Below are 27,423 nucleotides of genomic sequence, written 5' to 3'. Positions count from 1 at the left end.
CTTTGTCGATTTAACTTGTTTTAATTAAACTTTTTCTCGCCTCGACAGTATATTACTCATTTCTACGTTTTGATACCCAGATTGCAACAGGAGAAAATTCATTGTGATTGTAAAAATGTGTCCTCTGGGGGTCTTGGCTAAATGTTATGATTATCTGCTTGTGTGTACCTCTGTGTGAGTGTGTATTGAGGTAATATCAAAGTGGGCCGCCGCCAAATGCAAAACCATCCACTCTGGCAAAGAGATTGGACATTGCGGCGCTCTCAGGGGTCCGTTCTGGTCCAAAAACCACAAGGGGCGAGTTGGTGTGTGCGCTCACGTGCGTGTGATGTTTGCTCGTATACATTTTGTGCAGCTGAGGCCGCGTTTGCACGCGTTAGCGTGTGGTTTTCAGCAGGAAGCCAGAGATTTCGAAGCTATGAAATCATCTAAGGCAGCATTTTTTTATGGGTGTTTAACAAGGCCGTTTGTATTCATACAGGCCTCACTGAGAACCATGAACTGGAGCACCTTGGAAAAAGCTCATTCGAGCTCTGCGAACACTGCCTCAGATTTTCCACATGACTCAGAGGTTATAGAAGGGTGCCTTTCAACCACAAATCTATTAGAATATGATGCCAACTGAAATGTCAAAACCCTAAACTTGGAGGTAAATGTTTATACAGGATCTCTGTCAGATGTGGGTCAGAGGCATTAAGGAAATGTCAGAGTGTCACTTAAGGAAGCAATTGCTGAAATGCAAACTGACCTGTCCTTGAAGAAGCGCCGCAAACCGAAGGCCACCAGCTTGAAGACGGTCTCCAGCACAAAGATGAGGGTGAAAATGTAGTTACAGATCTTCAGCGCCTCGTCCAACTCCTGCGGACGGCAGGGAAATCGGTGAAATGATGACAAAGATGAACAAACTGCACAAGAATCCATTTTAACAAGTCAGTAAACTCAGCAAGAAATATTCCGTTTTTTCTGCCAGGTAGCTGTAGCTTTAATCATCAAAAAACAAAACTGCACTGAAGCATCACAGTTATTTGTTCACTTTTTTTTTTAAGAGCAACACTTTAAACTTGCATAAACAAGTGATACTAAAGGATATGTTTGCTTTTTAATATACAAATGTCTTCCAATGAAATAACAAAGAGTCCACAATGTAAATTGTCCTCTTCCTGATAATTACCCATTCCATTAATAGATCACTCAAAATGCCCTTTCCTGCTCCCTCCCTTATTCACTGTGCAAAGGCCATTAGAATCAAAATGTTCAATTTTTTGCCTGTGCCCATCTGCATGTAAATACTGACCTTTAGCAGAGACACACAGGGAACTGGTCGCCAACAGGGATTTCATCACACAGGTGGCAAATTACTCACTAATAGCTATAGTTCCAGTTTGTGAGACATCTCTTTATTCTGCTAATCCTTTAATGTACAACCTGCTCTACATCATGTTCATTGATGCTAACAAAAGAACCTTCTACAGTGTGTCAGAAAGCAAGGCCTCATTCATTTCTCTTTTACTTCCTGTATAATGGATGCCCAATATTTTACTCATTAGTAAGCAGTACACTTGGATTTTGGACACTTACAAAACCCTCGGGGCAATGTCCCTCTGACAAACCACTGACAACCTTACATTGAACCCAACCTTCTACTAGATTCTAACAGAGTCATTTTCACAAAACAAAGGACTTGCAATGAAAAGTCCTTCCAACTGTAGACTAAGATATTCTATTCTTCATTGAGAACTTCTATTCTGCTCCGATACCTTCTATTCTACCAAAAGATCTTCTCTTCTACCTGGACAACCTATATTCTACCTAAATACCCACTATTCTAGCAATAGACTTTCTATTTTATCAAAAAAACTTCTACTTAAAGAACTTCTATTTTACTCTGATATTTAGGTTGAGTGACAGGTATTTCACTCAACCTAAATATCTTCTATTTTATCTAGAGAACTTCTTCTACTTAAAGGACCTATACCTGATACCTTCTATTCTGCCTAAAGAGACTATACATTCTAGAAACATCTAGAAAACCTATATTCTACCCTGATACATTCTCCCTAAGGAACATCTGTAGCACCCATATAACTTCTATTCGACCTAGAGAACCTCTAGTCTACCTTGATAACCTACCAATAGACTTTATGTTCTTCCGAGAAGACCTGCAATTAGTTGTTTTAATTCCTCACAAGGTCCTTTTAATGAGGCCAAATGCCTTCTTCAGTACCTCATTATCTTATTAACCCCCAAGACCTTCTATGCAAGAACTTACAGTTCCTCTTACTTTACACTTCTCTTAAAACCGATGAAGAACCAAACTGGGAATAGGCAATACCGAAAAAGTTTACAACATGTGCCAGAATTGTGTTTCCTCTGTGTTTTTAGTTGATTTGGATTATTTATCATTTTCCCCACAGTCTTCCACCCATTATCTGACCTGAGGTTGCTGGTAGTGCTCCATGGACATGGTGATGACGTTGAGGCCTATGACGATTGTGATGAACAGGTCCAGGTAGTGGCTGGTGCACATCTTGTGGATGAGAAGGCGAGTGGGGGAGTAATCGGAGTAGTAGGGCTTGTTCTGAGCTTCTGTTGGAAGTGGGGTTTAGCGGGGGGGGTCGGGGTGCAGGGAGTGTGGAAAATGAGGAGGAGGAGGAGGAAGGAAGGGGGAGGGCGTTCAAAAAGTGAGATAGGAGATAATATACTGGGACACTGTAAAAAAAACAAAAAAACCTGCTGTGTTGTGGAGTGACGCCAAGAGAGCTGCGTTAAAAAAGAGAAGTGGTTAGTGAAACATGAAACGCGTGACAACAAGTCACAATGGCTGACTCATAAGGAACCAAGAATGTACAGTATGGAGAGATGTGAAGAGATTACATAAAAGGGAGGAAGATCAGATAATGAACAGAGAGAGAGAGGGGAGGAGAGATAAAGAGAGAGATACTTCAGCCAGGCCCTCCTGAGGTCTCCAGTCATGACTAATCAAATCAAATCTCCTTTCCTCTGATCAACAATTATTTAAATTAACTCTCCCCTGAGCGAGCGCGATGGGAGATAAACAACATTGCTAAATCTGTATGTGTTCACGTCTTCAGCTGCTGTCAGGATATTTTGGGTCTGGAGATTTCGCTCCCTTTTGTCTCCCCTGAACATCACATGACTCCCCCTCCCTCTTATCTCATTCACTTCCCTTGTAATCGGGAGAAGAGGAGAACCCGGGAGAAAAGTTTCTTTCCCACAGTCATCCATCACTTTGCTCCTCACCTCCACTCCACCGTCGAGAGAGGATGGAAGGATGGATGGTCTGGAAGGAGAGAGGAGGCGCACACTATCGATCAACAGTATCACGCCATCAGTGAGGGAGGGAGTACTTGGTCACATGCCTAATTAGTCCAGGTGTTGGGATGATTCCCAGATAGGTTTAGATGTACCTGTGTGTGTGTCAGGTGGTTTCACCATTGTACTGGAGAAACGGAGTACGCTAACAAAATAAATCGTTCAATATCTACTACAAGACAACCCTTCTTAATTCAATGATCACAAATAAACACTGTTTTTGTCCTTTATAGATGGTTGTTATACGTGTTAAAATACCAGTGGGGAAGTCCAGTGTCTTTGATTTAGATTGGCTCACATGATAAATTCAGTTTTAATATACATTTCCCTGTATAATTCAACCTATACTCATCATCTCACACTATAGTTTTATGATTTGGCACACACTTTACAACCTCCTGAGGATGCTCCAGATTAAAAGAGCCTGAGAAATGGTCTAAGGTGAATCGACAACTTGTGGTGGTTGATATGTCTTAATGGCTTAACTATAATCTAAAAAAAAATGTGACGTAACTTAATCTGTTGTTGGCAGAATACAAAATAATTAGAGGCCTCATTATAATCTGATTAAGTGCACCTTAAATTAACCTTAAATATGCAGCGATAAGCCTTAACAAGCTCTTTGAAATACCAATTAAATGGTGCTCGGCTCACTGCACCGTTGTGGAGGTTGTTGCGGTTTGGCAGCAAAAGTCTTTCATGTGAGTTATTCTATATTTGTGCTTGGGGTCATCGTTGCTAATTTTACAGCTGCTTTTAATGACTGATATTGACATTCCGGGGTAGATGAACGTAAAGGCTGGTGGACGTGAAGCTCCTGGTTTGGTGTGACTTCTCAAGTTAATTCTCAGGTGCTGGAATTTTGTTGACGATAGCTTTTTTTTTTGTTAAATAAATAAAGCTATCCCCTTTTAGACATTTCCCAATGTGACCCACTGAGGAGACAGTGATAAAGCAGGTTTGGAGTGCCTGGGGTAAGCCTGGGCACATATCTTTGAATCTGTGCTTATCCATGTTAGGTATAGCCCTTGTGGGACGCAACATTTCGGTAAATTCACTGGGAGTTCCTATTTACGAGATCCTCCATCATCTTTGGGTGAGGAAATAATATTTTTACTCTGTTCTACTTACTGTCTGCAGGTGCATGGCGAGCTCATGCACTCGCACATAACAGCCTTTGTTTTGTATCCCATTCATCTACTGTGTATATATATATATATATATATATATATATATATATATATATGTTAAAAAAAAGACACTGATATCTGCAGCCCTGTTTACATTCTTATGCAGAAAAAACAAGAAAATCAGATTAACGTGGGTCAAAGTGAGATTGTTTTTACTTTCTCCCTTCAAAATTTAATTTCAGAAGTAAGTGAGCGCTGGCACAGACCAGAGAGGGCAAGACATGGTGGACGAGGAGAAAAGAAATGTAGAATAGGAACAGAAAACCTTTGGGCTAAAGCTCATCTAATCTGCAGAGGAGCAGGAAGGAAAATGAACTGACAGAAGAAAAGGTGAAAGTTTAAAAAAGAGAGAAAAAAAAGAAAGGCGAGTGCTCCAACTCCCCAGGCAGCTCTGAATTCCACCGCTCTACTCTCCTGCTTGTATGTGAGGAGCGGAGTTTATTCTGCTCCTGCTTGAGTCTAAGTTCATTCTTTTTTTGCGAGTGAGGTCGCAACACTTCCTCTGCCACTATGCGCCCGCTCTTCACTGGTGCCGCAAAAGTGTAGCCTCCTCTCTCAGATCTGACATCACTTTGAACCGGGGGTGGGGTGGGGTGGGGGGTGGGGGGGGGTGGGGGGGAGATAAAGGGATGGATGTGAAGCACAGAGTGGTCCTCGTATTTCACACAGCGTCACATTTGACAGACCACGCGGGACAATAATCTCAGTGGGGATTAGATCTCATCGTAATCGTTAAACAACTGCTCTGGTTTTCATGTCACCCAAATAAAATATATTGTATTTTATTGTCTTTTATGTTCACTTGATGGCTGCCAGTGCCCATCTGATACCTCACTTGTGGATTTGTTTTTGCTTTTTGACTGTTAACATTGGGTTTCTAAAGCTTGACAATCACTTTAAATGTATATAAATGCCTTTATTGACTGGGAATTGACTTAAAATGGAAATTCAGTGAAGTATTCTATGTGGCACTGCACTGCAAAACCCCTAATGTTTCTTTGTGTAAACTTCTGAGATGTCAAAAAAAAAAAAAAAAAAAAAAAAGCACGACAGCTCAGCAGAGCTGACAGCCCGTGTGAAGGCTGGAACTAGGCTGAGACGTTCTCGTTCAGTTCCCTGTTAACAGCGATTCCAAGAATTCACAATATACCACACTGACCTGAATTACGTTTGACAAACGTGTGGGTCGTCTTACAATCTCCTGACGTCTGTAAAGTGCAGAAATTAACTTGAGAGAGAGAAACTGACAAACAGCCAAAAATAACAAATGTCACAGATAACGAGCTTAAAACGACTGAAGACTGAAAACGCGCCGTCAGAGGGGAATGATTGTGATCACTTTGAGAGCGTGACAGGAAGTGCACGTCTGACAAGATGCACAAATTTCCTCTCACTTAAACAGAGAAAAATCTCCAATGGCATCGAAAAAGTTAATGCCTTAAAAAAAACTTTTGAAGAACATAGTGCAGTCATAGTACATAGTACTTTTCGTTGACCTACATTGGGATCATTCGTACTATAACATGTCAACCGGTTGTTCTCAAGCTGCACAGAAAGAGTGGAAACTTCTCCATCTAATGGGGGAAAAAAACGGGTCTTTATGCTGCACATTTGATCCAATAACGTGGATGTAAAGGCACGGCCTCAGTGACCACATATAACAGCAAATGTATAGTTGTGTGCTTGTTTAACATTAGCGGGTGTAATTTGTGCAGTGCGGACACTGAGAGTGAGCTGGAGCAGAACTGGAACACATGGCAGCCACATCCTGTGGACATTAGGCTTAATGTTTGATGACTGACTCAGTGAACAGTAAGGAGATCTAAAACCACTGCTGGAAACTTGCCCGAGGTCTGACAAACACAAAGAAGAAAAACATAAAGAATTCCCTGTCCAAAAACAACCCCCGAGAGCAGTTCTCCTCCCTTTGCCCTCTGGTTCGCTCACCTTTTTTCCCGTAATGAAACTCTACTCTACCCTTACCTCAGTTTTTGTGCTTTTTGAGGTTTTGAGATCTCAGCCAGGGAGTTGCTTTTGGACGTGGCCGCGCTCAAAAACAAGATCCATACATTTGGCAGCGGACGTTAGGAAATACAGACACGGTCTCTCAGTCCTTTCCGCGTTGGGCCGATGAGTAAAGAACACCATGGCGTAAGACTATGGGGTTTTTCTGTAAAGTGTGTGGGTGAGCACAGGTTGGGCTGGTTGAGGTTCTGGAACTGTGTGATCATGTCAGGGTGTTAAGTCGGTCGGGTTGTGGAAGGGATGTCGTACCGGCAACTTTGGTGGCTGCTGTTTTTGCTGGATCTCTCAGGAATAATGTCTCTCTAGACGTGGAAGACTTATTATAATTATATCGGTGAAAGTAATGGATGAGATGCAGACTTAAACTTGGGATCCTCGATGATAAAAAAGAATGACTGTGGAAAAAAAAGGAAGACAAGGCCAGGGGCTGTCAAAGCAGCAAGAGTTTGCATTAGATGTTAAAAAAAATGAAAATGTGTAAAATGTCAGTAAAATTGTTTATATTTTTACTTTTTTTTTTTTTTTAGCAGCTGCAGTTTAGTTGGACTCGGCAGCTGCTTTTATGCCCCTGTCCTTCGTGGTGAATGAGCTCAGTAGTAAACCTCGAGACTCAGTGTCTGCCAGGAAAAATATGTCAACTTTCAATGTCAAGGACTCGACGTCCCAATTTATAATCCAGCAAACACAGAGTCTATAGAAACAAGTGTCAACATAAACAGTTAGTGTAAATCAATCACAAAGAAAAATAAGAAAAATAAGAAAAACTGGAAGTCCTGAATGCTCTGCTGCTTTACTTAAATATTATAAAAGAGGAGAGAAAGAGACCCAGACAAAACAAGAATAAAAACAAAGAGGAATTAATTAAACTGGGGAATAAAACTGAGGAGCAGAGCAACTTGAGGAGTCCAGAGGAAGAAAAAAAAGAAGGCAAAGAAAGAAATAAGAAAACATGACATCATTCAAAATGACTGGGCATGATAACGCACACACACACTCATCTGCTCTCTCTCTGAAACACACACACACACACAGTTTCTGGTTCACATGGTAGACTGACACACCTCTTTCTGAGTCATACTTGAGCAGGATGGACCAATTGAAATGGGGGACTGGATGGTGAAGGCAAGCGATTGGACGGCGTGAGTGGAGGGCGGAGTAACAGGGATAACAGTGATGACGAGGTACAGACCGATGGGAGGCTTTTTTAGCAGTAGAATGACACAGCGGTTTTTTTTTTTTTGTTTTTTGCCCTTGATTGTCCACAGTCATAAACCCAGAGCCTCAACATCAAGACAAACGCAGTCAACTGCGATACAAGCAACAGGAAGACAAAGATTCCCTTGTCTTCTAACTCCTTAACTCTCGAGCCGTGAAATGCATTTGGACACATGTCCTGTCGTAATCTTTCCCTTCTCTCTGTCCTACACCTTCATGGTGTAGGACGGTCTTTTTTCATCATATGGCTGCAAAATACAGATATAGAAGCTAAAATCCATCTCGATGACATTTCACTCTACTCACTGCCAGTGAGTAATGATTTGACCTACAGAGGACAGAGGACAACTCATAGGATGCTATTGTTAAGACAGACACAGCAGTACTTTGAGAGATAACTTCCTAAAATCTATGTGAACGTGGAGTCTCACTTGTTCCTGTACAAACATGGCAACTGGAGTATGTCGCGAAACCAATACAACACATGGAAGAGGTTGAGGAACAGCAGAAATGACACTGACACTAACAAGAACTCTTCAGGGAAAGATTCACTAGTAGCATGTCTCTTGAAAGGTTACTTAGTCTGATCACTTCTTTAATCCAGACTGGCATATCTCAGAAACTATTGTCTACTTCATCTCCAGCACCACCGTGTGTTTGACATTTTGTATGAGATTGCTTTAAGAACGTAACAGCTATTGAGGAACATATCTCAAGATCTTCACAGGTAGCACTGGTGCCAAGCCCAGCTGACACAGGACAAAAAGGGAAAGTACACCCTGGACAGATCACCAGTCCATCATCCATCATCACCTATGGTCAATTTAGAGTGTCAAAGTTGCCTAATCTGCATGTTTTTGGACTATTATGTGTACATCCATCCATCTTCTACCACTTTATCCTCCACATGAGGGTTGATGGTGCCAATCCCAGCTGACATAGGGCAAAAAAAGCAGGGTTACATCCTGGACAGGTCACCAGTCCATCATCCATCACCACCTATGGTCAATTTAGGGTGTCCAATTTGCATAATCTGCATGTTTTTGGACTATTATGTGTACAATTCTTTGCAAAACTACTGACATCTCCATTAGCTTCAGCTACATTTGGTGCTACTTATGTGTCCTCTTGAGCTACAGTCCCATGCAGGGCATGTACTGTATGCCTGTCAAAGGAAATGCCATATTTGTCTCCTCATGAAAAGGTTAAGATGCAGCTTTAAAGTTTAAGTCGGTGCACTGAGAACTCTTTAGCAGAAATGTTCCCAAATTCCAACCTCATGTCTTTTTAATCATTGCATTCACTGCAGCGGGGCGGCACTGGCACAACACTGTCTGACATCCTGCCCCACGCGGCGCTCCTCCTAATATTAGATGAAATATTAAATCGAGAAAGTTTGCAACATGAAACATTTATGTGTGAGTGTCGTTGGGGCCGGTTTGCCCTCCCACCAATTACTCACAGCTTTTCACTCGATCTAAGTAATGACTGTGTGTTCCTTCACAGCGGCTAACACAATTATAAATGTTACAACATTGTCCGATATGGAAATAAACGAGCGCCATTTTTTAATTATATTACTTTGATTTTCTTTCTCGGAAATACCAACGATCCATCACGTCCCCGTTGTCACCTATCACCACTAAAATGTCCTTCATCAGTCATTCATGCCTCCAGACTTATGGCCAAACGAATACATTTAATGTTTCCAGGAGGTAAATGAGCTTCATTAGTTAGTTTACGGCATCAAGTGACACTAATACATCATGTGGTGGAGCCTTTACTCTACTTTTACAACGTGGAACATTAACTGGTGGGTGGAAAGGTGGACGACAGACAAAAAGCCTTGGCATACACCCGGTGGTACAACCCCAGCATGCTAACCCTCAAAAGTTATGAAAGATTCATCACATTTAACACTTGACTTAATATGATGGCATCAGACTTTTACACCACTGGTCATACATCTCTGAGACTTCTTCACTCTATACCTTCACTGAGATCTTTCCCCTTTCCCTGCACTCCCATTCTCCCTTAAGGTTTGGCGTTATTAATTACATCTGTACAAAAGAGGAGTAAAGGAAAAAAAAAAAGGGGCAGAGTGAAACTTCACTTCGATTCATCTCTGTTGGCGCTGACCCAGATACAGCCAGGGATCATCACAAGGAGTTTTGTGTGTGTGTGTGTGTGTGTGTGAGCGGATGGGCAAATAGATGAAATACAGCTATTCATAGCACGTCAGGCGGCTTTGCATATATACCCACACTTGTGTTTTTTTGATGCTGTGGTGTGTGGGGGTATTTGGTGAATGTGAGGGAATGATCCTATTATCCTCTTCTTCTTCTCGTCGCCCGCTGGCCATGTACTGACAACAACGATTAACACAGCAACACAGGAAACAACTGTGTTTTCTTTATCCACAACAAGGTGATGTATGAACGCAGCTGCTGACGCAGTCACCTGCAACAGCTGAGAGCTCAGCAGAAGATTTACATTTGTTTTCACGCACTTGAAAAGTCTGTACAAATTTGGTGTGATTTAGGATGCTTTCTTGACAACTAACTGAGAAAGAATTTATTTTAAACGTACTATGCTGTATTTGTAACGTGCATTGAAGGAGAAATCCCGAGTTACAGACATTCTAGGTCTATTTTTTTCTGAGTCAACAGCAGAATGCAGCGCCAAACACTCTCTCAGTGGAAACCAGTGCAGGAGAGTATTTCCATACTCTGATATAGGCCAGTATTGGATCACATCGAATCGAATATTACGGACTTTGAAGACGGCGTCACAGGAAGACAACTTTGATTTGGTTTGTCTGTAGGAAACCATCTCCTCACTACCACAGAAATTAAATGTTGGTTTGAGCTTTACTTTGGTTTTAATGGTTTGAGCTCTAAAATAGATGGATTCTTCTGACTTAATCTTCAGCCCCACTATGAGTTTGAAATTTTGTTTTGGATTGGATTTTTTTGTTTAATCTGTGGTGCTATAGCAATTGATTTTTGATAGTAAATTGAATCCAAAATCTCAAGATCTCAACGTTTTTTAAAACTATATTCCCATTTATCTATTATCTGTTCAGATGACGCATCGCAACAATTCCGATGATAGTTGAATCTTCTAAAATCCGCTTTGTGAATATTTTATGAGGAAGAGAAACGTACGGTATTTGTTTGTTTGTGTAAAAACACACAGAAACCAAGAGCAGACAAAAACAGCAGGGAGAAGCGGATTTACAAAAAGCTGCCGGAATCACTGTTAGTCCAGTGTGCACTACATCTGAAAGTGAATTAGCACAAAAGATTTGTTTTGGTTGGCAGTTGGCACCGCTGGTACTCTTACTCTAAAATGATTTGACTTTCCAAAATAACAAGAGAGCACCAGCAGAGGTGGTAGGAAGGTCAGCCATAACAAATTGATTTAAGAGAGAAAAAAAAAGTCTTGAAAATCATGACAGCTTAAATCAAATACAGACTAAATGGAACGGTCCCAAAGACAACTAACTCGTGTCAGATTTAATCTGTAAATATGGAGATTACAGACGCAGTGACCCCGCTCTGTTTGCGTTCGCTGATGTCGAGGTGTATACATGATTCTGTCCACGCACTTGTACTCCTCGATAAGAAGCCGGAGAGTTACAACAGCCTGGAGTCATGTGGGGGCTGAGCCTGTTGGAGCTGCCCGGGCTCATATGTTGGTCTGTTCAGCCCGTCTGAGACGAGGGGGGCCATCTGTTAACGTGACAGAGCCACTGGTCTGACATAGAACACGTGTCGAGACTAGGGAATCACAGTACCTCAGGATACGATACACGGTACATGGTCCACGATACCAATAATATCACGATACAACGATTCTGAGATAATCAATATATCGCAAGACTATCCTGTATTACGTGATGCGATACGTCGCGATAACTGAAGAAAACTAAACGTCCGTGAAGAGTTAAAAGTGGAGGATTTCTCTATTTATTCACAGCACAGAGACGAAGTGTGTGGATGGACCATATCTTAACGTAACTTTCTCCGCTATTTTTCCGCTGTAAACCCTCTCTTCTTCGGCCAGGCAACTCCAAGTTTCCCTCGTTCATTTGAGCAGCGCCACCTTGGGGGGACATGAAGTAGCAACGCCTGGCGAGTGAAACTTTACTTTACAACGCCTTAATTTGTTAATTAAAATATTGATGTTTGCCCCTGCGTATTATTGTATCGCGTGAGAAAGGATGACGACATATCACAAAATATCTGCCTCATTTCAACCAACATTTAATTTTCTCTAATATTTTTAAGCTGTTTTGTGATGTCACTGAATCGTGAGAATTATGGACACCACTTTAGAAAATCAAAAGGTGACTTTAGTAATGGCGATCAGTATCTCTCATATAAATCAGTGAAGAGTTATTCATCGCTCGTGCTGCTGCTGCCGCCGCCTTTGTGAGTCTGTCTTGTCACTACCCTGCACTGCAGCCAATAGACAAGTGTGAGCATCATTACCCTGATACATGCTACTGTCTGTCACAATACCCAGCATGCCATCGCTCCGAAAGAGGACTTGAGTGTGGAACCAGGAAAAAATAATGCGAAACGATATTCACAATTCGCAGCACACATCATGTGCACTGCACTGCAGCCTCATTTGATGTGTCTGTTACTACAAGCTGACGCCAGTCAGTTCAGACGAGGAGACACTTCACATTGACCCTGAGGGGGAAGTCGGGCACTGTGGCGTTAGTGAAAGTGTGTCACTCACTGAGTGTCACAGTGCTCCATGTCTACCTCCATGTTTGTTTATGTGTCTCCTTCACTTTCTTTGAAACTTTCACACATCTAATCTTTCGCTGGTGCACATCCACACAGACACAGAGCTACAATTCAATCGTGATTTTTTTTTCAGAGCACTTGCGTAACCTTACCACCTCTCACCTCCACCCAAGCCGCTTTCTCCTCCTCCTCCTTCAAAAATCTTAATGCGCCTCCTGCATCATCTCCTCCCTTTGTTTGTCTCCTCCTCCCTTCCTCTGCTCCGGTGCAGTGCAAGCTGACGATAAGTCCACACACCCACACTCACACACAAAAAAAACCACCCTATTCTCTGAGACATGATCACCAAAACACTAATGCACAAATACCACGCTGTGTGGATGCTATGGCATGTTTTTTATTTGATGCTTTTGGTACTTATGTAATTATCTTTGGGGGGACTATCAAAAGAATAGAAGCCCTCGTCTCCTGAGGCAAAAATGCTGCGTCCCCTTCACACAGTCATCTAGACTGAGGACGAGAGCTGCTCCTGCATATTTTACAACCTGTTCTGCAGCCATCTGCTGCCTCACAAAGGTGCACAAGCACACTTCCTTCTAAGACTGCGCCCCCATTTAACACACATTAAACCCCCTAATGTATGCACAAACAAGGAAAAAGACACATTCTAATGCGCGCACACTCTCAAAAGTTTAATAATGCAGTCACTGGAAGGGTCGTTGTTATGCAACGAACCCCTCAGCAGCCCCCACCTATCAATACCTTAACCACATTGCCATGGAAACTATACTCGCGACAATCCAAGCGTGTTTGCCAGCAAACCATTCCGAGTGGTCAAACATTTCTATCACCTCTACGCCCAGCGTGAGTCAACTGCTGTTAACATCTCTGCCGCGGTCTCTCTTAATAACAACTTGTCCTGCTGTAACCTTTGTTCGCAGTGCAATGCAGAAAATCAGCTATTAGGTCCTGGAGATGAACGTAAGCAGGTTGGCAAAGAGCCTAAAAAGTCTATTTTGGATCATGATTTAATCACGGCATCCTATGATACACAGTGATATAATCTTGAAATAGATTTTCAACTTAACTAAAGTATTTCAATCCACTTGGGAAGTGAAACCACCGTCCCTGAGCCTGAGCTGTGAAGACTGCGGTAAAAAAAAAAACTGAGTGTCTGATCGAGTCTGTTGCTGTTTAATTCACTCTGATAGTAATTTTCATACTTTAGCACTCGCCGTCTTGACTCAGTGGGAAAATAACAGAATGTTCTTCTTTGGTGTAATGTCCTTTAATGGAAGTCAGTGACCTTTAATGTAAGATGTTATCAGAGGAAGTTAGCAAAAGAAAAAAGCTATTCATCCAAAATAGCACCTCTTGCACAACTTGATCAGACTCTTCAGTGATGTACAACAGCAGTAGCTGACATTATGAGTCAAATCTAAAGTATTGTCTTATTTTATTACAAGGTTGTGAATAATTCCCTACGGTGATTAATTGATTAGCATAGGATATTACCTGTTGTATTACTGCTTTTGAATTGTGTCATGCCCTTGTTTTTTGAAAATAAATAATAAGTGATCACAAAAAAAGCAACATGCCAGCCAAGGATGTTACCTTCAGAGAGTCTCCCACAGCCACTACCAACGTCGTATTACCATTCAGAAAAATGACTCCTTTGTCAAATATTGAGATTTTAGACACGCCCGCTGAATGTTGGAGATTAAAGCATGTTTTCAGGATGCTTACGCCTCTTTAGACTGGAACATTGTTCAGTTTAGATTCTTGCATAGCACCCATGACTCTTCCAGCGCCAATACTCTCTGACAAATCACAGCAGTCTGTTGACATTACAGCTCCCTTGGAACCTCGCCAGGGCAGGTACCCAAAAAAAGCGCCAAGTAGCAGGTACTATCTCGAGTAGAGCCGAGACGAGTAGTGCTAAGAACTGTATAACGGCAAAGCGCCATAAATGGACTGAATGTCCATATCAATTACAGACCAAATACTATAATTGCCCAGTGTTCAAATGCATAGCTCAAAGCTCCGTTGTCTAGTAATTTCATCTTTACAACCTGTCTAAAACTTCTATTACCCATGCCCTGTGACACTTTTGTAGCAGTAAATTTACCACGTTCCCACTGCAACATGACGACAGCGTCCTTATTTGCGAGGAAAAAGATGCTCAGGAATCCTCTACCTTAAGGCAAGCTGGATATTTCTTGCTCCTTGGCACATACACCTGCCTCACCTCATCTCCTTCTCTTTTTATCTGCCAACTTAACTATACCAAAGCCTTCTTCTCCTGTGGTGGTGGTGGTGCGGTGGTGCTGTGGACAGTGGATGGATCGCGGACGGTGTGGAAGAGCTGTGAAGGACAAAGCCACGACAGAAAAAACAAGTAACAGCATGTCCAGTGGACCGAGTGCTGATGGGAGAGAGGCAGGGGGGCGGGGACGCGGGATGGGGCCCTACCTCCCATGATCATTGAACTGAGAACTCTAGCCACCATGGAGGGTGGTCGTGGTCGGTGGTGGTGGGTAGGTTTAAAGGGACACACAGATCATGCTAGAAACTCTGTACCTTTTAATGTGCCGTCAGAAAGGGCCCAACTCACCCCCGGAACCATTAAATCTAGAGGAATGAGACTGTGTTAGTTAGGGAGAGGCAGAAGAAAGCAAGGAAGGACGGGCAGAGAGTTAGAAACTGGAGAGAGTCAAAGAGAAAGAAAGAGGGAAAGAGGGATGGAGTAAGGCCAGAAGGAAGCGATCAAAGTTTAAGCTGGTTTATGTTCCTATATTTTGTCTTTCCAGTAATTCTGAGTCCAGTACTTTGATTAACACTTGCTCTTTTGGTTTTGTAGCAATAAACAAGCCGTTGACCCTCAACCCAAACCTTCTGAGACCCAAGCAAACATCCACCAGATCCATCTGAGAAACTATTATTCTGTTGAGCTGCACCAGTGAGCGTTCTTGCCTTTCAAGTTGCTCAATCAACATAAAGCCCTGTTTCCATCTTAATGAACACTGTGTATAAAAAAGGTTTCCAAAGCAACAAGCCAACAAAAATCAGGGAAGGAAATAACAAAAACCAGGGGAATGGACTTTTTCAAGAAAGAGGGGGAATGCCTCATGTGTTAGTGTGCAAGGATCTAAGGGATTCTCTCCATCGGTCCTCCTGAAAAAGGAAGTTCTACGTCTATCTGTATTTCTCAAGAGCTGGGCGAAAACATATCAGGTTACTGAATAAAGTTTCCATATAAAAAAAACATCAAAAGGGAATTTGCGCTTTAAGATCGTCCACTGCTCCTTTGGGATATGTAAAAAAAAAAGTTAGACACCAAATTCTGCAGAGGGGGAATACTATCAGAAGTTTGTGCTGGTGTTTTTGGTTGTAGGAGGCAGTGGAAAGAATAAAAAAACAAACCAAGCAGTTTGTCATCAACTACTATACAGCCGGAGGGGGGGGGGGGACAAACAGGGAATTCCCTCTCACACCTACAAGCCAAGTGATTTTAACTACAGGAAAACTAAGGGGAAACCCTTCCTTCTTTACTTCCAGATTTGGGTCAATCCCTGCCCCTGCGGCTGTACACATGCAGAAGAGAGGAAGGGAGGGGGGTCATCTCCTTTTTGATTGGGGCAATTAAATCACCAACAACTCCCCCTCCCTCTAGCTCTATGTAGACCCAACACCATGCAAGTCCCATCTGTCAGCACTGACTGGGCATGCTCCCAAGGGCTAACCCAAGCACGGCGTCTACGGAAGACCAGGCAAGGTAGGGGGGGTGGGGGTGGGGGTGGGGGTGGGGCGGTGCTAACACCAGCGGTCAGCTATCCTTGCTCTGCAACCTGACCAGTTATGGAAGCTTTTCTTAACACCAAACGTGATGAATTTTGCTGCTGGAGTTGAAGAAGAGTCTTCGCAAGTCTGCAGAGTCAAAGTAGGTGACCACTGGACTTCAACAAAATCGAGCCAAATGGCTACTGAAATGAGGGAAAAGGGAGGGTTCTACCGCAGAGTAGCGATAATTGTTGGTACTACATCACTAACTGCGTTTCTGTCAGATTCGGCCAAACCAACTCAAGAAGCAAAAATAAAATAAAAGGCTCAGGCTCAAATCAAGCAGGACTCAGAAAGATGTGGAAAGACTACCGACCAGCCAGCTCCTTCTCCTTACTCCGTCTCTTTTTCTCCCTGCGTTTCAATCTCTTCGCCTCCCTGAGCTTGGCCTCCTCGGCCTCCTGGTGGCGCCGGCACTTGTGGAAGTTCTCCACCACCACGCCCACGAACATGTTGAGCACGAAGAAGGCCACGATCAGCAGGAACGAGATGAAGTAAAGCAGCATCCATGGGTTGTAGTTCAATTCTGGCTGAAACATAGAGAGGAACAGAGGATTTTTTATTGATATTCAGAGGTATTGTATTGTTGTGCGTATACCAAGGTTAACAGAGCATTCCGCCTTTACAAGTGCTCAGCTGCTGTGTTCAGGGTTACCTGTTTGTCCACTCCTACAGCATCCAGTCCATTATACATTATGTCCACCCAACCGTCTTTTGACGCCAGAACAAACAGAGACATTAAGGCCTGAGATGGGAAAAACAGAAACAAAGGTTCACATTTAAACAGTTCATTGTAGCTACTAATACACATTCTTAGCCATCAGAGGTTGTACCTGTCCGAGGTTGTCAAAGTTGTACTTGTGTCTGATCCATTTGTAGTTGGCCTGCACACAGTCTGACCTGTTGGTGATGTTCTTCACATTATGTTCTAAACCTTGACAGAAGAAAAACTTCCCCTTGAAGAGCTGGAGAAAAGAAAACCAAAGATATGATTTTAATATTAAACTTGATATTGTAGGCACTTAACCCGACCACTTTTTAAAGAGCTAATATTGGTACCAGCTGAGTCTCTCCAAATCTTCTGTTTCTGATGGTTGTTTCTTGTCCTTGCTATTCCTGTTTGTCTCCAGTTTGTCTCTTTCTCCATGCTTGGGTGTGGCAATCAGTTCTCTCCTACTCCCCCTGTGAGTCATTCACTAATCAGCTTCTTAATGTAACACATCATGTCCTGGTTCTACACTCCAGTCTTCGACATTAGGATCACTTTACCAACACGGTACTAACACGACAGCTGAATTCAAGCTCCAGTTCTTTCAAATTTGCCCAAGCCTCAGGTTCATCATTCGCAGCTGTTTCCAACCAGCATCAAAATCATCTTTGGCCTTTAACCAGCATCTCGACTGACTGTCGAGCTGATATTTCTCTTCTCTTTACTGGCCCTGCTTCGTTGTCTACCATGACTCAGCTGAATGACCTCACTGCTTCAGGTCACTGGTTTCGAAACCTTTGAGAAAAACCTTTGACTGTCCACATTTAGTGAAGATAATAGTATCAAAGAACAGCAGTGAGTGGAGTAATGTTTTCCCAAAATATCAAACAGGATCTGTTGCTCTGGACATTTGCTCGTATTCTTCTTTTTTTCTTCTTCTTTTGGCTTTTCCCTTTAGTGGTTGCTAGAGCGGAACATCTGTCTCCATTTGTCCTCTCCCTTGTGTCCTCCTCTGTTACACTAACTGTCCTCATGTCCTCCTTCACAACATCCATGAACCTCCTCCGTGGTCTTCCTCTTTTCCTCCGGCCTGGCAGCTCCACCTTCAACATCCTTTTGTCCAATATATTCCTCCTCTGCACATGACCAAACCACCTCAACCTTGACCCTCTTACTTTATTTCCAAACAGTTCAATGTACCTCAATGTGTTTAGGGATGTAGATATGGTCGAGATAACCTGCTGGAGTTTTAAACTGAGCCTTAAACTGTGATTTAAGTGACTTTGAATGCGGCACGATTGTCAGACAGGCTGGTATGAGAATTTCAGAAACTTGTGATCTACTGGAATTTTCATGCACTACTATCTTTATGGGTTTCAGAGAATGGTCCGAGTGGCAGAGGGCAAAAATGCCTCAATCCAAGTGATGCAGAGGTCAAAGGAGAACGCCCAGATGGATTAAAAACGATTGACAGGCAACAGGAACTCAAATAATACTTGTTATAAACAAAGACATATAGGGGAGCATCTAAGAACCTTGACGCAGATGATCTACAGCAGCAGAAGACCACACACCATGACACTTTATTAAGTGTCCACCCCACCTAATAATGTGGCTAATGAGCGTAAGAGTGTTAATGTATAATTAATGACGTGGAAAGCTCTGCTGCATTATCAGACAGTATTATGTCAAATGAGGATAATGTTTCTGGTGTTGTGATTGTCTCATTATTTCTTGTCCACACACTTCCCCTTCTCCTCCCCTCACCTGCACTCCCAAGATGCCAAAGATGATGAAGAAGGCGCAGCAGATGACCACAATGTTGCCGATGGGCTTCAGTGATGACATCAGGGTCTCCACCACCAGCTTCAGCCCTGGGGCTCTGCTGATCACCCTGTAACACAGCATATAATGGAACGTTAGTGCTGAGTATGTTTGTGACTTATAGAGCAGCTTAAACCAGTCGCAGCAGGGATGCCTGCGGCGCTCTAACCTCTACATCCACACCCAGTGCACAATTTTGTATTTCCTTGATTTGCTCTGTTTACTACAGCTGGAAAATGTGCACCCATTTCCCAAGCGAAAACGACTTTTTGATTCATTTCTGCTCTTTTCACCCCTCTTTCAGCTTCCTTAAATTCCTGCCGTCAAGGAAACAGACACGTCTAATTAAGCCAATGGACTGATTAGCATGTTTAATTAGTGTCAGCATGAAACCTGGCACTGAACTGCACGGCGACTGAGCTTCCACAGTGGGGAGAAACACAAACGTGTGCAACGACAGATCCCATTGATGTGCACGCGTGAGCAACCGAAATGCAACACGCACACCAACAATCAATATGAGGATGATGATGATACAGAAAAGGGGGCGAAACAGTCAAAGATGCTGTCAAAGTGATAATCTGCCGGGGCCCTTGTCCATTTGTCTTTGTCTGAATTGTATGATTTCCCCCTGAGCTGACAGTTGAGTGAATGAAGAGTCAATAGCACATTAAAGAGAAGACATGAGATAATAAGGAGCCAGGACCCCCATGATCCCACTGATCAATAACCCTGATCAGGGAATAACAAGCTTATGGAGACAACCTCATCGCCCTGAAACTCGCCGCCTCTCTTGAGGTTCTGCTGGGGAACGATCTTGGAATGTAGTGCTGCCGTTGGCCTACAGGAGGCGCTCGTGGTCAATAGCTGCATGGACTCGTATGACAGTGGCTGACAAATTAGTAGTTGTGGCATTTGCTGCCAACATTTTGAGTTGAAGCTCAACAAGATGATGACAAACAGCTGGCGATGTCGCATTGCATTTCAGTAATTGATGATAATCTGAATTTTTTTTATCTTTCTGTATCGTCTTTTCAGAACAATGACAAGAAGATCTGTTCTGTTCTATTTTTTGAAAGTGCAAAGAGAAAATCACACGCAAACAGATGTTTCCACATCCACACATTTCTGCATTCACGTATATAAAAAAACACCAAGCTCACCTCTCTACCTCTTTCCATCGAGTTTGAGCGGCACATTCGCAAACACGGCGGAGTGAAAAGGCTTATTAAGACAACAACAAAGCAGAGACAAGCCTGTTATTATGAGTCAATACACTCTGATGATGTGGGACGTGAAAAGACACAAACTGCGACGAGGCTTCACTCCATAATGTTTATTTGCATACGATACAAATGCGGGAGAATGAGGAGGAGGAGCTGAACGGACGGAGCCCGGAGGTAGAAAAGAAGTTAGTGCTGCTTCATCTAATCCGGCGCTCTGTATAATTGCACAGCGGTTCAGAGTGTGCCCTTGTCTTTGGTGCTATATACAAAGCAGGAGGGAGAGTGCTGCAATGTACAACACCTGCACACATGAGCTCCACTCCCCCAGCAGATCCTTTACAACGAGGGGAGAGAGAACAACAAGTAGGGCAATAAGTGGCAGCCGTGTTCCCACAGTGCAAACATTGGATATAATTAAGAAATGCTGGGAGAAAGAAATAGGAAATAGGACGGGAGGTTGCAGGAATATATACAGAATTTTGTTTTACTCTCTTCCTGCTCCTCTTGTCTTCAAACGCCTCCACTCGTTAATCTTGGAGCCGCCACTGAATGAAGGGAATTGTGACCCCGTGGGTCAGCAAGTGAACGTGTCACACAAACATAATCTTCAAGAATAGCAATTACCGTGAATGTGCTGAGTACATTGGCCACCATCAGCATCTTCAGAAGCAAAGGGGCGAACGGGAGGGAGGGGAGAAATGGAGTGTGACAGCGGAGAAAGCCTCCAGGTAATTACATCATCAAGTGATAGATGAGCTGAGAGGCAGAGCTGACAGGGGTCAAATATGACGGGGAGCGTTATCAATGGACGGACCTGTTGGTCGGCACAGACCGAGTTTCTCAGGTGCATACGTTGGTGCTGTTTGGTGACACAAGGTTCTCAGTCGTCAGCTGTGGTCTACAGTACGACTTTAAAGACTTTGTGAGGGGTTAGAATTGGGTTTAAGGGTTAGGCATTTAGTTGTAATTGTTAAGGTTAGGGTTAGAGACAATTGTCCACACAAGCAATGCTATACAAAGAGTGTGTGTATGCATTTGTCCATGTGACAGAATGATGCATTGCCTTTGTTTAAGAGGACACACACACAGCCCGTGTAATGTGGTGCCATCATTAATATTTTACTGAGGAGCAAACAGCATCAGGCGCCTCCACAAAATCACCTGCGAGTTGAAATAATAGAGATAGAAAATGCACATGTTTCTTTTTTGGGAACAAACTCTTGAAATGGTCTCCATAGTTGCATAAAGTTCAGGGAAACGGTTTAAAACCAGTCTTGCTAAGCGTCAAGCTGCCATTGATCCCAGCCTGTGACCACACACGATTGCTGATTGATTGCTACTCCCAAGTCAGTGCCAGCAGCTCCGTTGAACTCCCACATGAACCAAGACACCAGAGAGGAAAACACAGACAAGCTCATATTTAGTTTAAACGTCCAGTATTTATGCCTGACATGACCTTCAGGGCGCTTCCTTCCAGCTGTATGTCTGAGGGGAATGTGTTTGCGTTCATGGACAAAGGCCAGTATGGAGCCTGATGAGGAGGAAAAAATGCTAAAGTGGACAAAATGTGCTATAGATTCAAGGCCAGATTCCTAGTTTCACGTTCACAAGCAGGTGTGGGAAGCAAACAGCTGTGAATGCTTCAGGTAGGACGAGTGAATGAAACCGAGTGGGATCGTTTACGTGTGTGTAAAAAAAGCAGATTGAATGGACGCTCATTTTAATGTGAATGTAAAGTAAAATGCTTGCGCAGCTTCCTCACGGAGACTGGAATGAGTTCAACTGCTCCAAATGTCTAAGAACATCAGGTTTTCCTTTGCCTCAAAGAACCAGAACTCTGTCTTAGCCTATACTTCGCACTGATATCAGAAATCACAAGTTTTTATGCCACCCTTTTCTCTCAGGTGACAAAGACACATGCTCAGACTTTGTCTTCAAAGTTAACTAAGGCGTGTGCTGTTAAATCATCTCCTACAAAGTCGTAAGTAGCAGTGGATTCACGAAAACATAAATTGAACAGCCAGAACTATTGGCTTGATATGCGGCCGTCTCTAACGCCACGCTCCTCCTCCTTGGATTGAAAGTGAGTTACCACCGTAAAAAGTGATTTTACAGTCTTGCTTTCCTATAACTCGTCTGCAGCCTCTGAGGAGAAAGCCAAGATGCCACGAACCGTTCTTTCCTCTTTCTTCTCCTCCTTTGCCCTGCACTCCGATCACTCACCCTCTCCCTCCCGTCCTAATCTTATTTCTTCCTCTGCCTTATTTTTTGTCAAACTGAAACCATCATCAGAGAAACGGCTGACCTTTGCTCACGAGAATATTTCCACTAAACTCCATTTCTTCCTCCTGTAATTGCTACACATTTTCTAATCTGACTTTAAAACCCTTCCTGCTCGACATTAATACAGAACTCATCCCCGCTGCCCTCCGGGGATTAACTAGGACAGCGTGTGCAACTTCAGGGAGATTCAGGTACGGGGGTGTTTTTAAGTGCTCTGTTTGTCACAGTCGTCCTGAATCTGATTAGAAAAAATCCCCTCGAGTGATGTGAACTTCATTCTCAAATATCACATTTTGGTTCAAATTCCGAGTTTAATGTTACAGGAGCCAAACCTGTTCACTCTCTTCCACTTGGTGGCGCCCTCTTGTTTTTCGTCAAAAAAAGATGAAGTAAATCATGGAGACTTGCTTAGAGTTACATTATGTGAAGTCCACAACTTCACAACTCAGCTCTCATCTTCTACCGCTTTATGCTGTGCTAGATTCTTAAACTGGACTTGATGATTTTATGACGTCTTAAGCAGTGTATGTATGTTTTTCTTCAGTTTTCTGCTTCTTTTTTTGTTCCCGGCGTGCCTGTTGGTGAGGTCTCCCTCGAAAAGAGATTTTATCTCAAGGGACTTCCTGGTAAAATAAAGGTTAAATAAATAAAATAAAACAAACCCTAGGGAAACACAAAAGGGATGACCCAGATATGAGAAATCATAACTACTTAAAAGAAATGTAAGATGTGTTTCCACCAAGGAGAACCGCGGAAATGTACAAGCATGCAGAAATGGGACGCAGCTCTTCTGGATGCAAAAGTGGCAAATATGACTCGGCTTAAAGTCTTCATTGGTTGAACTAACACAGTGAATACCAGATAATTGCTGACAAGGCAAGAAACACGAGAGGCCAGATGAGTCGAACCTCATCGACGCATTGTTTTGCGTTGACGGTAAACACATACTCAGTGACATTCAGCGGATTCCTGCTTTGTCTTAATCTGAGCACGACGAGGGCCGTAATCGCATCTCGCAAATGAGCCTTAAAAATGGATTCACTACACCATCACTCTAGCATGAATATGACAATAAAGGAACGTAGGAAATCATGCAAAAAAAAAAGCATAAAAAAGTCCTGCTATCACATTAAAACAACCTTGTTCGTATTATGAACATGATAGTAAGACTTAGACATGGGTTTTCTGGTGTCGCTGTGTTTGAATGATGCCAAATTTTTAAATTTTTTTCATTTTTAAAATCTTGATTTCACCAGGAAAGAAAACTCAAGATAAAGGGAAGTTAAAGCGCCCACTTTGTGTTTTTAGCTACAAATGGACCTCCCTAATGGAGGCTTTTTCAATCGCTCCCGTGGGATAATTCAAGGCAGTGCACAAACAACTTATTTCTCTCTACATATAAAGAAAAGACTTCAATATTAGCAAAAGAAAAAGGTGATTTCTCGCTTAAAACGTGTTTACTTTTATTTCACTTTGAAGTCAGGGGTGAACATTGAAAAAGGCAACAACAAAAAAAAGAGCACAGTGAAGAATGAAAAGAGGTCTTTAGTGGGTAAAATTGGCAAGCATGAAAGTGAATATTTGATTCTTGGGCTCCGTCTGTAGAGCTGTGATAAATATTCAAGAGAGGACAAAGCCTCAAGAGCTCCGCTTCATGAGATGAGACAACGGACGAGCATGTGACCGTGAGCCAAGTCGAGCCACACAAAGCCACACACTCAAGTAGCTTGATGCAGGGGACTTTTGCATTCACGTGGAGACCCAAAAGAACTATACTATACTAACTAATAGAGATACTTTTCTGCCTTTTTTCCCACTCAAATAATAACATTTGGGATTTTGTGAGTCCACTTACCGTAGCGGCCTCAGGGTCCTCAGCAGCCTCAGCACTCGCAGCATGCCCAGGATCTTGGTGCCCGAGTTGGAGATGAGCGACACCAGGATGTCAATGACGGAAATCATCACCAGCATCCCGTCCAGAATGTTCCAGCTGCTCCTCAGGTACGACTTGTCCCCGAAACACCAGCCCAGCGCCACAATCTGGACAGGGACAGACAAATAAAGATAAACAATAACTCATGATGGAAGATGAATGGGGAAAATCATTAACCGGGACGTGACGCTTGGTGTCTCTCATGTGCAGCGTATTGATTTGGCAGAGTGTGCTCGGAGCTCAGGGGCAAAACTCATCTTAAATTCCATAGGTGCCTCGCTCATCACTTATTCAGCCCATAAACCTATTTGCATTTAAGAAAATAATAGAGGAAACGGCTGACCTTATTTTAAATGTTTTTTTTTTTTCAAAAAAACATTCAATCAGGCCAAGAGGCGAGTCATTTTTGCCTCATGCATTTCTAAGCACACGAGCACAAGAGAGAAAGAGAGAAGCGGGGAGAGAAGGTGGAAGGAAGGAAGGGAGGGAGGGAGAAGTTAATTTCCATTAGCTGACATAAGTCAATGCATAACAGGGGATGGTATGTGATTAATGTGCGAGGGGGAATCATCAAAGAGATGAATCCATCTATATGGAAACAAACAGGTCTCTGATAAACACTTTCTTTGTGCAGCAAACTGTACTCTACCTCCCCTGAATAGAACACTGGACTATTCTACTATATTTTATAATTTCCGTTAACCCTCAAAATGTCCGTCTGGACTTTTTTGCTTATTTTAACCATAAAAGGCGCAGAAAGTGTCAAGTGTTCAATGGGCAGTTATTTACAATTTACTGCATGTTAAAATAGTGTATTAACAATTTAAAATGAAGAAAACCACTCTATAGTTGTACATGAACAGCAGATTGTGCCTGTTGAAATTTGAACAGTATGAAACTTATTTTAAATAACATTCGTTTGAGTTTTTGTCTCAATGTCCAAAAACGGACCAAAAAAATGGAGGGTATTATTAGATATAAGAGGGTAAATATTGACAAAGATGCTGATTCGCCGGCTTCCTATAAAAAGTGCAACAACCGACGTTGGAACTTTTCCGACAGCACAAACCGTCGTGTAATTACGGTAATGCAAGGTGCTTAAGTAAAAGTGCGGAAAAAGACAGACATTTTTGTTTAGCTTTAGCTGCTATTTAAATTTTTTTTTTGATTTTTTCTAAATCCGAAACGTAACTCTGTGTGTGTTCAGTGTTGCACTGGCACCAAAAATAGAGACAAAGTCTAGGAATGAATGACACCCGTGAATTCTCCTCCCCTCTGCTGCCGCTCACTCGCTGGCTCGCTCTCGCCTCCGCTGACCTCCATTCAGAGCTGCGCCTCCTGAAAACTGGCCAGACTTTGTGTGTGTGTGTGTTCACTGTCTGCTAGAATAGTCTCAAACCCTCCTCACTCTCTTTAATTGTCTTTATTCTATGTGTGAGAGAGTGTGTGTGTGTGTGTGTATTTGGGGGCTCACAGTACACGTGGGTATCAGACAGACCTGAGTCTGGTTGAGTCTGGGTCAGGTTTCTCCATCTTATGTAAAAAAAAAAACAACTTGATATTGTGAGTGAACACAGATGTGCTGCGTCCTTTCTTCTTTCTAAAGCTCAGGAGAAATGAAAGCGATGTGAATGTGATGCAATCTGTGTCTAAGGTGGTTAATGGAACCAAAGAAAAGAGAAAAAAGAAAAAAGAAGCTCAGCTACCAAATACTTTATGGAAAAAGTGCTGATATGAATCGCGTGAATAAGAGCAGACGCATTATAAAGAACAGACAGAGCTCTTTTAATGCCAAAAATGCCGCATCTTCACACCTTCTTCCCAGAAACCAATCTTCTTCCTCAGCGCAGTCAAACCAGAAAAAATACATTTATCAATAATCAGAGTTGCGACTGAAAAACACACTTTGAAAACGCACGGGGGAGGTTCACGTCCCAAAAATGGGAGGAGCCAAAGCCGATCAACAGTAGAAAGGTCCCTTGTGCTCGCATATAAGGAGATTATTTTGAGAGAAGGCACCAATCTTTTTAAGTGTTTTTAATCAGATTTGGCTGTTGCTGTTTCCATTTATGTGGCTGTTATGTCCGGGCGATCATTAAGAGGGAAAGTTATGTCTGTTTCCCCCGTTCATTTAGATAGAAGCCTGGTGTCATTAGTTCCAAAATAGCTGCCTGAGGATGTTGCCAAAATGGCTGTCCAGACTTTTCTAGAAGGAGTTTGGAAATAACGTGCAGATTTGGGGATTAAGCGAAATTGGACACTCGAAATTGGCCGTAGGTGTCTGTCTCTGTGATGGACTGGCGATCTGTCCACGGTGTGACGCCACCTTTCGCTCTGTGTCAGCTGAGATTGGCACAGCAGAGGATAAAGCGGGAGAAGATGAATGAGTGAGTGAGTTTGGAAAGAGAAGAGGTTGAGTAATTTGGACACTGTAAAGATGCACCAGTGGTGTAAGGACAGATGTGTAAAATCCCTTCTTTCTTTTCATTTCTCACACAACCGACGCGTCTTACCTTTACTGTCATCTCCGTCACGAAGATCGCCGTGAAGATGTAGTTGGACAGCGTGAGGAAGAGCCGCTCCTGCAAAAAGAAAACCAAAAAAAAACCAGAGCAGAGTAGAGACACGTGAGTGAACTGATTCTAAAACTTTGCACAAAGATGTTATGAGCATGGGTTTTTCTACTGTGTTTGCTCTTCTCCACTGATCTAGTGCACTGCTGAATAATGTATGAGGGAGCTATTTTCCCCCCTTCGTACTGAGGAACCTTAAAAACATCTCCATTGCAGTCACTAATGATGGCTGGCAGGCAATTGTAAAAAAAAATAAAAAATTGTCACTGGAGGGGATAAACAAGGCATCTGATTTGGGCTACTTTATTTTTTTTTTTACTTTATGATTTACGGGGCGCTATCTTTAAGTATTCTGACTGAGTCAATAGGAATGTGATCCATCGAGTGTTTAAATACATTTGTCACTTTTAAATCTTACAACCAAGTCCTCAGCATCTACTGCATTTTTCGCTTTACACTTCAAAGGCACTGTTACACAAAACCCATCGGGACTTCCCCTCCAATACACA

General features: G+C 42.7%; 1 protein-coding gene across 9 annotated transcripts in view; it reads right to left on the bottom strand.

The window, feature by feature from the left end:
• The window catches only part of cacna1g (calcium channel, voltage-dependent, T type, alpha 1G subunit), a 219,363-nt gene that overhangs the window by 18,347 nt on the left and 173,593 nt on the right, over positions 1 to 27,423 (bottom strand). For 5 of the 9 annotated variants that reach the window (XM_058621890.1, XM_058621889.1, XM_058621896.1 and 2 more), the window contains exons 21-29: positions 26,855 to 26,923; positions 24,264 to 24,448; positions 18,843 to 18,969; positions 17,200 to 17,331; positions 17,022 to 17,111; positions 16,704 to 16,896; positions 15,107 to 15,157; positions 2,435 to 2,586; positions 749 to 858 (exon numbers count right to left, since the gene is read on the bottom strand). In XM_058621890.1, coding sequence (XP_058477873.1) covers positions 749 to 858; positions 2,435 to 2,586; positions 15,107 to 15,157; positions 16,704 to 16,896; positions 17,022 to 17,111; positions 17,200 to 17,331; positions 18,843 to 18,969; positions 24,264 to 24,448; positions 26,855 to 26,923 — 1,109 coding nt within the window. Of the gene's footprint in view, positions 1 to 748; positions 859 to 2,434; positions 2,587 to 15,106; positions 15,158 to 16,682; positions 16,897 to 17,021; positions 17,112 to 17,199; positions 17,332 to 18,842; positions 18,970 to 24,263; positions 24,449 to 26,854; positions 26,924 to 27,423 lie in introns of all 9 variants that reach the window. The other 4 variants (XM_058621892.1, XM_058621893.1, XM_058621894.1 and 1 more) reach the window with 4 other exon arrangements.

This window comes from Solea solea, chromosome 21 (assembly GCF_958295425.1).
Source record: "Solea solea chromosome 21, fSolSol10.1, whole genome shotgun sequence".
In the NCBI taxonomy this organism is placed as follows: Eukaryota; Metazoa; Chordata; class Actinopteri; order Pleuronectiformes; family Soleidae; genus Solea; species Solea solea.
The sequence above is the reverse complement of the archived record's forward strand: the minus strand, read 5'-3'. Positions and strand labels throughout refer to the sequence as shown.